Source organism: Poecilia reticulata, chromosome 4 (assembly GCF_904066995.2).
Source record: "Poecilia reticulata chromosome 4, P_reticulata-male-v2, whole genome shotgun sequence".
Lineage (NCBI taxonomy): Eukaryota > Metazoa > Chordata > Actinopteri > Cyprinodontiformes > Poeciliidae > Poecilia > Poecilia reticulata.
The window spans coordinates 8,177,710-8,191,632 of NC_088833.1; the positions used below are offsets into that span (position 1 = coordinate 8,177,710).

General features: G+C 37.5%; 1 protein-coding gene and 1 long non-coding RNA gene across 6 annotated transcripts in view; one reads left to right on the forward strand and one right to left on the reverse strand.

Moving 5' to 3' along the window:
• The window catches only part of homer3b (homer scaffold protein 3b), a 52,267-nt gene extending 45,515 nt beyond the window's left edge, over window positions 1–6,752 (reverse strand). For 4 of the 5 annotated variants that reach the window (XR_533497.3, XM_081606144.1, XM_008406619.3 and 1 more), the window contains exons 1-2: window positions 6,569–6,752; window positions 3,870–3,915 (exon numbers count right to left, since the gene is read on the reverse strand). Coding sequence is in view for 4 of the 5 variants with exons in the window: in XM_081606144.1 (XP_081462270.1) it covers window positions 3,870–3,892 (23 nt within the window). In the remaining variant the exon portion in view is untranslated. The remainder of the gene's footprint in view (window positions 1–3,869; window positions 3,916–6,568) is intronic. The other variant, XM_008406620.3, reaches the window with a different exon arrangement.
• Window positions 6,753–7,003: 251 nt separating this feature from the next.
• On the forward strand, window positions 7,004–8,783 carry LOC145551415 (uncharacterized). Its single transcript, XR_014087238.1, has 2 exons — window positions 7,004–7,143; window positions 8,316–8,783. It is a non-coding gene; the product is annotated as an uncharacterized LOC145551415 (long non-coding RNA).
• The last annotated feature ends 5,140 nt before the right edge of the window (window positions 8,784–13,923 follow it).

Below are 13,923 nucleotides of genomic sequence, written 5' to 3' on the forward strand. Positions count from 1 at the left end.
ACAGAGCAGCTGCTTCAGTTAAAACGGCTCGCTTAGTTAAAATACGTAATAAAACTTCAGCTTGATTCAGAGATTTATGAGTTCCTGCTGCAGCGCTGCTGCTTCTAAAACCAAACTTCATTCTAATAAAATAGAAAAGAGGATATTAGTTCTGTTTGCTCCTTTACTTTCAGTTTCAGTACAAAACCTTTCCAGAGTTGGGATTTATTATCTGTATGCTGAGGTGGGAAAAGCACCCAAAATCTGTAAAAATGTGTTTTTACTCAAGTAAGAGTAAAACATGTTTGGTAAAAAGCATGTTCAAGTACTAATTATCAAAAGGTTAATATTTAAAAATGACATCATCAGACAGACTAAAACATAAATTTAAGTGGAAGCTTTGGTATTTTAAGTACCAAAATGGCAATAATTCATATAAGCACCAAAACCAGGCAGAAAAAAAGCTTCCAAATTAATTTCTTTCTATATAAAACTGATGAAACTTTAACAAACTGCAGGTGTGTGTCTGTTTTTGGTGAATTTTTGGTTAAAACAGCTTGGTATTGTAGTGAAGGACTTTTTCTCACATTTCTTGGGCATCTTGGCCGATTTATTTCAGCTCTGTTCAAATCTAAACTGGATTTTTCTACAACATATGCAGATTCTGTGAAGCAGCTGGTAATGTGTGATTAAAAACTCAAAGTATTAACCAGACTCATTTCCAAACTGAACCAGGAACAGTAGCCATTCTCTATCCACACCATCCCACTCGATTTTCATCTACCTTCAGTGCTCCGTCTGGGATTTCTCCCATTGAACTCAATTTCTCTGATTGAATTTCAACCTGGCCAATCAACAAACAGAAGTGAACGTTTATGTCGATTTTCTTCAGTTTTAGAACTGTAGTCCGTTATGATTGTCATGTATTATTTTATTGATTATTCTGACGATTAATGAAGTAAAAAAAACTAGAACATTCTGCAGATTTTTCATTTACCCACTTAAGCCTTTTATACAATATTAAAATGGATTAAAAGACACAAATAATTAAATTCCTTTGTCAAATAAGTAAACATCTATTGCCTAAAACGCAGTGACAGGGCATTCCAGTGAACGCTTTAAGATTTAAATGCAGATATTTCTGCTTTGATGTGGATGAAAGTGACAATAAACCTGTAGGTTTAAAATCATTACAGGGGGGTATAAATAGTCATTTATAATTTAGAATCAAAAGAAAAGAAAAACAGGCTTGTATTGTGTTGGCAAAAACAAACTTATTCTTTCAGGCAGTAGATAAACATAAATAATTTTATTTTAGGTGTGAAGATGCAGTTAGTCAGCGTGGGCGCTTTTCACCGCCTCCTTACTGTCATATCTCATTCAGACCTAGATCTATATCTTAATTCTGTTCAAAAACAAAATGTAAAGGTAATTCCATTTATATAGCACACTTTCAGCAACAAGGCAATACAAAGTGCTTTACAGGAAAAGCTCTGCAACTCACCCCGAGAAACTTTCTACCGGTACCTTCAGGCTTTCTTTTTAGTGACCCGGTCTTATCCATTAAGCTATTATCGTTTTTAAACCCGACCCTTTAGTAAGCTAACTGTAGCGCGGCACTTTGAGATGACGTAACGGCAAAGTGCAGTACCTCGCGGACCAGTAGGGGGAGCCCGCGGACCACCAGTGGTTGAGAAAGACAGACGGAGGGAAAAAAGATCGCTTGGGCAGCTGACGTCATCATGAACTAACGTCTTTCAGATCTGTATCTCCCACATTTAGGTCAACTTCACAATAGGACCACCAGGCCTAAAGAATCACAGCCTCCATCTCACTCTGCCATGTGTGTGTAAGTCTGTCTAATGCAGCATCTTCACTCACTGCTCCGCCTGCCAGACGCCAAAGCAAAAATCTGCAACATTATGGCTCCTCTGGTGCCTCTTCTACCATCACCTTTAAAACGGAATCATTCACCTTTAATTACTGGTCTTGTTGGTACTTGTGTTGTCAGTGAGTGTAAATTTACACCCCAAAAACAAAGTCTTACCAAGTATTTTTAGTACAATTTCTTGTGCAAATATCATAGTACAGGTGAAATAAGGTAAAACTAAATTTAAAGTAAGTTTTTAGTTGGATAAATAAGCTTGTTTTAAGTCAATACTTCTTTAATATAGATAATAAGAGGCTTTTATTAAAGACTTTTATTATTTTATAGGTGAAAAAAAATCTGCCAGTGGAACTAATACTTGGTTATTGTCTCATTTCAACCGTACTACATTTGAAATATAAATTAGACAAAAATAATTGGTAAGATTGTGTGTTTTTGCAGTGCATGTGACAGATCAACAATTTTGTCATATTACTGCAAAATCACAAAATCCTACCAAGTATTTTAGTCTAGTTTATAGGGCAAATATTGTAGTACACTTGAAATAAGACAAAACTAACTGAAAAGTAACTTTTCATCTAACATTTCAGTTTGCTTTAAGTCATTAATTCATTAATATTGTCTTTAAAAAAGTACCCGCTCAACTGCCGGATTATGTTTTTTATACTTATGATTAAAAATAATCTGCCTGAGTAACCTGAACTTTTTCATCATTAAGGAATTATTTACTTAAAATAAGATCCTATTTCTTGCTGAAAAGTTACATGCAAGTCAGTTTTTTCTTATTTAAAGTGTTAAAGTCATTCATACAATTCAAAAGTAGTTTTTTTTTTAAGTTTTGATGTTGAAATAGCTTGTGTGGTACTGCATTTTATTGTCTTTTTGTAATGTTTGTAAGACGTTGATTCAAATTTTGTGTTCAATTTAATTTTGTTTGTGTTTTAAGGAAAACCATTAGATAATATTTGAAAATGATTTTTATTGTAATATTCTGTGTGAACCCAGGAAGAATCGTCTCTTCAACATTAGAGACTAACGGAGGCCCTTAAATACACAAATAAACAAATATTCCCACTAAAAACTAGACCAGAAATACTTGGTAAAATTTTGTGTTTTGCATTGTAAACTATAATATTGTGATATATATATATTTTTGCCATATCTCTAAAAAACTCAAAGGTAAAGTCATATCTAAACTGTCTTGTTTTTATTTTCTGTAAACTGAAAATATGCAAACAAGAAATTTATAGCAGTTTCCGTCAGTCGGCATAGACAGCAACTTTTTGCTTGGATCAGCACATATAATTTGGTTTGCTGCACATTCAAACAGCCCTACATTAATCAGCTGTAGTTATTTTAAACATGAAGGTTTGACATGCAAAGCGAGTCTGATGAGCTGCTTAAAGAAACCGGCAGCAGACGGAGCGGCAGCGGATCCGCTGACAGGAGGACGAAACACGATAAAAGGGACATCAGGCGACGACAGCAGGAGATGCACTGACAACATCTGCACAACACGACAAGATCGAAGCGTCTGCAGCGCCTCGGATGCAGTTTCCACGGACACTCAGGGAAGGATTAACATCACAGCAATGGGATGACGGAGGATTCGCTTCATCAATGTTTCATAAAGCAGGGAAAAACAGGCGGATTATTCCCAATATGCCAATACCCAATGTTAAACTTCTGAGCTTCAAACCAGACGATTTCAAACTCAAAAGGTTTTTTCTTTCTTCCTTGGATTTTGTGGTATTGTTGACATCTCCAATGATAGTTCCCTAAACAAATCCATCTTTCTTTCACACTAATAATGCTAAATTTATAAATCACCCACTAATAAATCACCCATGAACAACTTGGTTCTCATAAACAGTTTTAGGGAGGGAGATTTTGGTGCTTCAGAGATTTGAAGCATTGTTTTTGGATGTTTTTGGACTTTTTTTGGTTATCGCCCATCCCTGACATGCAGAACCACGACACAGACACGGCGGCGGGTTTCTACCTCTCACGGTGTCGCGGGTACATTTTACAGCTCTCAGATACCTCCGCTGCAGCACAACCAGAAGAAAGAAAGTCCACACCGTTAGGCGAACTGGAGCGTCACATAAAGCAATACAGTCGTTATTGGTTCTCGGTTTCGGTTCCTAACTTTTCCACAGAGAAAAGTTTCACGTTTGAAGTGGCATTAGCAGGATTTAGGTCAGATGTGCTTAGGAAGGGAAAAAAACTTTTAAGAATACAGTTATAGCTTTGCTTTGAAGATCAAAATGTGCATAAATACCAGAGAAAAGCTCAGACAAGAAGAATTAAAGCTCCTCTAAAACTGAACTTATCAGACATTATTTCCACTAAATATCCGTTTGTGGAAGTCGTTTGCAGAGATTTGCAGCTTTGGGTTTTGAAAATGTGAAAATGTATTACGAGTGGACTTAAGGTACACCAATTTGACTTTAAAATAATAATAATATGAGCTTATCACATAGTTTTAGCCAAATTAAACATATTTAAACTGACCCACCAGAACCAAATAAAAGTGTGCAGAGTTAAAACTGAGTGAATCAGATACGACGTTTAAAACCAGCATTACTTTATGTAGTTTAATCCTCTGAGGCAAGAGAGACCATAGCATCTATCCTAAATAAAAAAAGCTATTTCCTATTCATCATCAGTGTTTTAAAATGGATGATTTCTGACTAAGACTTGTTTTTTTTGAGAAGTGTAGCATGCTGACTACGTCACAGGCTCCTGTGAATCTCCTGAGAGCCGTCATGTAGTTTTCAGAACAGCACAGAGGGAAACTCTGACTCTGCTAAAAAGTTTTCAAATGTACAGATGAAGGCACCATTTTACATGTTATGTTTGGAAGCAGATTGTATTTACGCATCGTGTTCTATGTTTTCATGCTTGATGTTCGTCCACAGATGCATCAGCATTATTTTCTTTCTTTTGGAAGCAATAAAACGTAAGAAACCACCCAGAAGTGTGCAGAGTTAAAACTGAGTGATGGATGTTGGCTAAGCATTCAGTTTTAACCCGGGTCAGAGTCTGCGTCAGAGTGAAGTTGCTCTGGTTCGTCCAATTCTGTCTGCCAGTGAAAAAAATACACACGTTTGTGTTTCAGAAATCTTTGAGTAAAGAAATCAGATCTACTCACTCTGCAGCGAAGGGCAGACCGGTCCAGTCCTGGAGAAAGAAAGTCCAGCAGCGTTTAGATAAATCTGTGCTCCAACACACCTGAACCAAACGAATGGCCCGTTAACCGGCCTGCACAGAGCTGATGGAGCAGAGACGCATCTAAAACTGAAGGACTGTTAGCTCTGGTGCTAATTGTGCTAACCTCACTAATCTTGCTAATTGCTAAGATGCTAACAACTACGTTTTAGTTTGTTTGTTTGATAAATTAAGCGAAAGCTTGTTTAACTGAGGAGCTGTGTAACATCAACCAATCCTCTGGTTGTAATATGAACATTTATTGATTTAAAAATCCAGCATTTAACTATGAATCACAGATTTTCTCTCCAATATTAAGTCGGATGTCTCCACTACTTGTTTGAAACCATCTTATGGAAAGAAAAAATGGTATTTTGTGACATAATTCACTCTGGAAGAAAAGGAAAAGATTAATGAACTATAATCTGTCCTGCGAAGCAGTAAAGGAAATGTGTTGGCAGGTCTGTCTTAGTAAGCAATTAATGGCATGATAAATTAAGATAAGCTTGATAATTTCCATTCTGATTATTCATATTTTTCTACTTTTTAATGCCTCAAACTTGCGTTGTTAGCCACTAACAAAATATTACATTTAAATGGTCTCAAAACAACAATAATATCGTTTATTGCAATAATATTTGGGACAATTTATCATCCAGTAAGATTTGTTATTGTGACAGGTCAAAGTGTTGGTTGGATTATATTCTTATGGATGGTTCAAAAACCTGGAATATTTTCAGAAACGCAATTTATGGTAAAAATCTGAACAATGTTTCATCTAGAGTCATTTGTGTATGTAATAATTATTTATTTATTTTTGCACATTATTAGTTTCCTGATAATGTGCAAAATAAAAATGAAAATACAACCTAAAAACTCCTAATCTGTGCAGGTAACTGAGTCCCATGGAGACCCAAAGGGGGGATTTATGTGAGTTTTAGCTGCAGGCTAGTATATGAAATATTTACGGCTCCAACCCAGACAGCAGAGTCAAATAGACGGAGATTCCCTAAACCCCAGCCGGGATCCTCTGCTCACTCAGAAATCGGATGGGAAATGATCCAAAGGTTCCCGGTGTGTCTGTGAAGCCGAGGCTGAAAAAGTAATTTATTCTGAAGGTGCTTAACTGGCCTCTAGGATCAACATCCCAGGTAGAGCTGAGGAAGCTGCGGAGTGATCGCAAAGGCAGTAAATTAATTATACCGTCAATTCGACCTTTTTGCGGTCACAACTGTCATTAAGGTTTAAACAGAGACGTGAGGAAAGTAGGTCAGGCTCTGCGTGAAGGATCCCCCTCTCTGGGATGTCTTTTATGGTTTAAACAAAGAAAAAAGCCCAGCGTCTCACACAGACTGATTAGAATTACTTCAATGCTGCAGTTAAACCCGATCAATTATGTTGATTCCCTCAGAAAAATAAACAAAGTTCACTTTCACACATGTAGCATTTTCTGGGGGGATCTGAAAGGATCTTATCAGATCTCTAACTCACCCCATGCTCCGATGATCTGGATGCTGATTTTTTTAGGAGTTGTTCCTGTCAGAAGTCCGTCCGGCCCGGTTTCTCCTCTCTCCAAAAGGCTGACTTTCTTCCTGAAATCCTTTCCTCGCGTTACATTTCTCAAGAGTAAAAACACAAGTCACTTCCGACTCCAGAACCCCCCCGTTTCCCTCCCAACCGCACTTCTCTCCTCTGAAGTCAGGCAGTGTTTCTCCAGCCTGCCTGCCCGCCTGCCTGCCGTCCTTTGTCCGCGGGTTTCCACAGCCGGTAGCGGCGCGGATCCGTCGTGCCCGTGCGTAATTACGCACCGTGAACGTTTGGCTCAGCTGTGCGGGCGGAACAGACGGAGGAATGTCGATGGAAGTCGGGCAGCGGACCGCTTCTAGCTCCGACCTCCTCCAGAACTTGAGTGCCCTGCTCTCCCCTCCCGCTTCCGAGCCCGATCACACTGGGATCCCATTCAGCAACCTCAGAGGGGCCGCGGGGCCTCCACAGCGCCACCTGACGGACACAATGCGAAGAGACGCTCCAAGCCTCGGAAACGTCAGCCTGAAATCAGCAGTTTGGTAGCAACTAGTTACATTTACTTAGTTACATTTACTAGAGTAGCATTTTGGGGAAAATGTAGTTTTATGAGTATTTTCACCACACTGTACTTTTTACTTTAACGTGAATAAAATTTCTGTATTCTCTACCCCTTCACTGTAAAACATTTGAGCCACATTTAGCTGTGTCTATTATTTTCTACTCTTTAAGTCAAATAAATGTAAAGTTTTAGATTTTGAACCTAAATGGCTGAGTTTGTGAAAGACAAACTTACAGTAATACGTTGTTTTAACCTTTTATTAATTCTGTCAAACCTCCACAAGTTGCATAAACTGGAGTTTTTAGGTCAGCACTTTAAAAAAGCTGAAAGAAGAATAACACAGGAGTGGGAACTATTTCCCAGAATGCTTAGCGGCATGTTTTTGTATCCTGAGATGCAGTGTGTCGAATTGATCTGACTGTTGTGTTTTAAGATAAATGTTTATTTTTATGTCCTGTTCACACTAAATGTTTCTGAGCTGAATTCATTGTGATGTTTAATAAAATTCATTATCAGATCAGAAATTTTGTCCATGTAATTGGAAACAAGAATTTAAATTATCCTAAAGTAAAATAAGTAGATATTTTAACTTGATATTGTGAGTAAAATAATAGAGAAATGCGTCTCTTTAACTGGTGAGGGCAAACTTTTATCTTCCATATTGTGAAATAATTATTTGATTTAAATTGCAAGATTAAGTTAAAACTCGTAATTCAAGATTAATTAACTTTAAAAACAATACAGACAACTTGTGTCTTATTGAATAAACTTCATAAAGTTTAATTTCTGAGTTAAAACCAAAACAATTTTCTTGTTGACTTAAATTGCATTTGCAAGGCATCAGGTGAATTTTCATGTTCAAGTTAAACCACCTTCAAATGTTTTACAGTCTGAATGAAAAACAATTAATAATGTCTGGTGAATTTAATCAAACATTCACCAGACACACACATACCTGCAGTTTTTGTTAACATTTCTTACGTTTTCCATTTAAAGAAAATGATCTAAAAACATTTTATTGTGTTTTACTCCAATGTGTTGAATCTTCTCTTCTGTTTCCAAGCAAATAAATGGAAAATTGAGTGGAAGAAGCAAAATTTTAGGATAAGTGAAATGAATTTTGACTCAATAGCGTCTCTTTTTGTATTCCAGTTAGGAATCGAGGTCACAGAACCGGGCCGCTTGAGGTCCGGTTCGAGCTTTCCGTGGTGATTTACGGAGCCATTCGCTGGAGCCGGTCAGCAGAGCTGTCCACCGGGAAACTTTACGGCGCTTCATCCGCTGCTGAAAGGTTTTATGGAGACGCGGATTTCATTTTCCAGCAGGACTTGGCACCAGCCCACATGGTCAGCGGAACCAGCGCCTGCCTCGGTTACCATGGTAGCGCATGACGCAAACCGCCCGGATAGAAACAGAGAGGAGCGATGGAGTTTTACCAAGGGGGGGTCCAAATGGTGACCCGGGGGCCATTTGTGGCCCTTGAAATGATTTTGTTTGGCCCCAGACCTTAACCAATTATTGACTGTTCTATTGATTTGTATTTTTGTGTTTTTATGATGTAAAGCAGTTTGAAATGCCTTGTTGCTGAAATAAATGTCAAATAAAATTGTATTGATTGATTGATTGATTGATTGATTGATTGATTGATTGATTGATTGATTGATTGATTGATTGATTGATTGATTGATTGATTGATTGATTGAAATAGACCAAGAATACTTGGTAAAATTTTATGTTTTTGCAGCGTTCAGAGCTTCTGTCTGGTGGAAAAAAGTCACATCATTAATATTTCTCAGTATATTCAAATATGAATCTGTGTAAAAAAATATTCCTTTGTTGTTAGAGATTATTTTTATAATGCATTAGTTCAGCAGGATCAGCCCTGATTTAAAATATCTGCAGTGAAGTTTTGGAGGCTCAGATGTGGAGGAAGAGCGCGGTAATCGTGCTGCTCAGTGGCCCGTTTCAACGGCGCAGCTGATTGCTCCTCTGGGCTGCTGGGAGGCAGCGTGGGGAACATCGGATCTCTGCCTCACAGAACCAGAAAACACTGAGGCTGCTGGTTTGCAGAACCGATGCTTCTTCATTGGTTTTGGTCAGTTTGCAGCACAGCTGGACGCTCTGGGAGAGACGGCGCTAAATGCCCAGGCGTCTGCCTGCAGCACAGAGGAAATAATCAGAGAGACGGAGTGTGCAGACTGTCTCTGCAGGGATCTTCATCCCTCTTTAGTCAAACAGCGGATGAGTCACACAAGTTTACATCCAGGGGAACAAAAATGTGTGCAATCAGAAAATGTTTAACGAGATAAGACTGTTATTTCTGGTCGTCTGCAGATTTTAACAGAGAAAATCGTCACTCTGTTTCTGCTGTTTGGTAGAGTTTATCCTCAGTAAGGGAAATGGACCGGAGCCAGACGGAGATCAGCTGTTTGGACGACACATGGAGAATATTCTGCTTCTTCACCTCTAAAATCCCCAGGGCCGCTGTTTGCAGTGTTTCGAATTGTTATCCGTCTGTTTGGTGAAAACATGATATAGTCACAAATTAACAAGTAATAAACATTTAATTTTCTGAAATGCCATCATGAAAATAATCAATACACATCAAATGTTGATAAATTTTACATTTACTATTAATCAAAAGTGATTCTAACCAGCCGGGTTTTTAGTCTGGATTTAAAGGTACTCAGTGTTTCGACTGTTTTGCAGTTTTCTGGAAGTTTGTTCCAGATTTGTGGTGCATAGAAGCTGAATGCTGATTCTCCATGTTTGGAAGACCTGAGGGAATCTGGAAGGTTGCTATGACAACAGCAGATCTTTAATGTATGGTGGTGCAGAACCGTTCAGTGATTTATAAACTAACAGCAGTATTTTAAAGTCTCTGAGCTGCAGGGAGCCAGTGAAGGGAGGGATGTGCTCTAACTTCCTGGTTTTAGTCAGAACACCAGGAGCAGCGTCTGGATCAGCTGCAGCTGGAGGACTGGTTTCTTAGGCAGACCTGAGAAGAAGCTGATGCAATGACAGAGTTGGTAGTAACTAGTTACATTTACTCAGTTACATTTACTTGAGTAGCTTTTTGGAAAGAACTTACTTTTAGTGCTTGTATGTGTTCAGGGTCACCCGGTGATGCCGTAAAGCAGAGCTTCGTGTCGTAGTTGGGTTTCTGTCCAGTCAGGGATGAATCGGAGCAGGCCGGATATCTCCGTACTCGTCAGCGTTCCTCCAGCTGCTCCTGCCACATGCGGAACCCAAAACATCTGGAGTGCTCTCATCAGCACAGATGAGGCTCTCCATGCATGGACTGAGTTTCATTTTGTTTCATTTCCCCATCAGAGACCGTTTCCAACCTTCCCAGTTGTTTACCTTCCGGGTTTGGTGAGCCACTGATGCCTTTCACCTTGTGCTGCTCCTTCTGAATGAAAATCCCTCATTATGTCCAGAGTCAGTAATGACAGGCTCATCTATTGGAGAGTTTTTCTCCTGCCTGCATGTTCTGAAGCACTTTTTTATTTGAACATGACAGAAATCCTGTCATCATCACTGTTTTCTGAATGTCCTCCCTTTTTAATCTTGTCGATTTTGCTGTTGCTTTTTTTCTCTCTGAGTAAAAACAAATAATGATTTGTCCACTTCTGCGTTCACATTTGATTGATTTATTTTGTTGTTGCAACTAAAAAGACAGCTTTCAGCTCACCAAAACAACTTCATGTGCAAATTCTGACCTTTCAGCAGCCTGAGCGTCTCTGAAAAATATTCTGTCAAATCTAAAATTACATTTGAGTCCCTGGAAGAAAAAGGTTTGTGCATGTTCTCATCAGACACGGCTAAAAGAAGAAGCATGAATTAAATGTTGCTTTGAAACATTTAACTGAAATACAACAAGGAAAAAGCAGAATAATAAAATTAGATTTAGAAGTTTTTTTAATAATAAATCATATTATCATTGTGGTTTTCAGTTCAACCTGAAAACTTGAGATCAGTTTGTAAATCTTCATTAAATCAGGACTGAAAATATTAAATAATACTGCAGCTTACAAACAAAAATATCTTATAAAATACCATGGCATATTAAGAACTTTGTACAAAGAAAAAAGAGAAGCAAATCTGAAAAAAATTAAAAAAATTTTAGATTAATTTCAGAATTTCTTTTAGAAACAACAATACAATTTCTGAGCTTCAAGAGTCAAAAATATGAGAGAAAAAACTTAGAACATTTTGATTTAATCTCAGAAATGTTTAAGAAAGAAACTTGAACATTTCCAAATGTCAAATTTGGAAATCTCCAAAAGTAAAAAATATTCAACTTTTGAAGCTCAAAAATTTCCAGGTTTCGGTGATTAATCTCAAATTTTTTTAGTTTTTTCTAGAAAATTTTTGAATTTTCAAACTGAAACGTTTCCACTCTATTTTTTCTTCAGAAAACAAAGAGTGCTGCTTTTTCCAGCAGTTTTTCTACTTTTGAAGATCCATGTTTTTTTTATTTTATTTAGAGTTTTGGTGGAAATTTACTCATCCTTTTTTATATCTACAATGGCCCAAACAACCCATTGGACTTGAGCTATTTATTTACGAATTTCATAATTTAGACATAAAGTCAAAATCTTACAGTTCCTCATTTATTCCATTTCTTTATCTTTTTCCTTTCGTTTTGCTTTTGTACGAATGTTAAAACTCGCCTTGAAAGTGATTTTTACAGTGCGTTCCTCCTGTTATCACACCATTTTGCTTGTTCACAGATCATCTTGCAAGGCTGAATTTCTTCATCCTTTGCTCTCAAAAATAAAACATGAAGTGATGCAAACCTTCTGTGAAGCAGACTCAACCTGAGATTTTGTTGAAAAATCCTGCAGGTCTTTTCCATTCCCTCGGTCCGTCTGCATGAATCAGTGTGAGCAGCGCGGAGGCTGAGCGAACTGAAGTCAGAGCAGATGGAGACGAACAGAAGGCTGAAAATCCAGGACAGCCCTGATCAGTCAATTCTGAATATAACATGACAAATAAAGGTTACTAACATCTTATGTAACACAAGAAAAGGTCATGAGAAGATAAAAACACTGGGAGGTATTTTGGGGACATTTCTGGTCATTAATCACGGTGAAAATTTAACAACCTCACAGTTTGATTTCTCTGCTACATGGAGAAAATAAAAAAGCTTTTATTGATCGGAGGCTCTCTGTCGATGTACCATTAACTCCATAAAAGATGTGTGAGGACGGATGAGTGAGGAATCCTGCTGCAAAAACAAGTTGAATCTGTAAAACTGCTGCATGTATTACGTTTCAGGATAGAAACAAGGTGAACATTTGTAAATTATGACACCACAAATCAAGTGAGATGAAATAACAGCTGCTAGGTATTAAGAGCAGCTGCTGAACTGTTTTGAGATGATGAGTATTTAGTGACCTCATGGTTTTCTGCACACTAATGTAGGTCATCGTGGCCATTAGAAAATTAATTTCATCTGATTTCACAGCTGCTCTCATTCAGCTGCAGCTCCGTCCTGAACAAAGTCCTTCACCTGGCAGCCATATTGGTCATGTTTCACTCTGAAGTACGTCACTGATGTGACCACCTCTGCATAAATATGAGATGATACTCTGGGCTTTGTTGTGTTGTTTTTATCAGATCATTTTGAATCTTCAGTCTTTTCAGGTAAACACTTTTTCTGGCAGCTAATTCACTTTTATAAACTCTAAAATGTGAGGCTTTTTGAGTCCAAGATGGCGGCTCAGGTTGCCTCGCTTTTCCCTAAACATAAAACTCGGGCTCAATGTTCTTTTTCCTTCAAATCTTTCCATCTGTCAGTAATCTTCCCAAACACAAGACGACTGACTTCAGATAGTCTGAAAATCCTCTTTGAAGCTTTTCCGTATCGATTGGCAGCAATAATCGCTCCACTGAGGTCATTACTGTCGCCCTCATCGTGTTCACATTCACACCTGCTTTTGTAGAGGCGGTAAAATGATTATTATCAATAAAACAAGTGACATTTATTAACAGTAAATGGCTATTCTAAAGAAACAACATCGGTGTACGTTTTGCACGGAGAGTCAGAAAATGTATTTTTATTATTTGTTGTCATGACCTACGTGTAACTCTGCTTTAAATAAAGTATTATCGCCACCTGCTGGCTTATATTTTTTATTTTTAGTGATTTTACACATGTATACAGTCATATATGTTTAATTTAAAATCATAATAAAGAAAATATTTGAGGATTACAAGTGTAAACTTTTTTTGTTGTGGATTATTTGTCCCTCATTTTGATGTTTCTTCTTAGTGATTTCTATGATTATAATACTGCAATGACTTATGATAGGTACCTTAATGCAGTTTGACATGTAATATAGGCATAAGCACAGGCCCCGGGCCTTTACCTTTTTACTCAAATTGTTCAAATTGTAGTGTTTTGAAGTGTTAATAACAAATTATTTGATGACTGATTTAATAAATAAAGTATATAAATCAATCAATACACTGTAAATCAGAATGCGCGTTCCGATTAATGCCAGATTAAAAGGACATTTTGAACATAAAAATGAATAATTATTTCCACATTTCTGTGTTGTCTTTTATTTTTATCAGGTGGGTGTAATATTCTGATATTAAATGTATGGATTCCAGTAACTGTGGGTGTAAATTATTAAAATTAACATTAATAAAGGCTTTCAAGCATCTTACGTCATATAACTCAAACACAGATGTACTTACACATGTTTTTTTCTATTAATCATTTGACCAGCAGGGGGCAACAATGAGC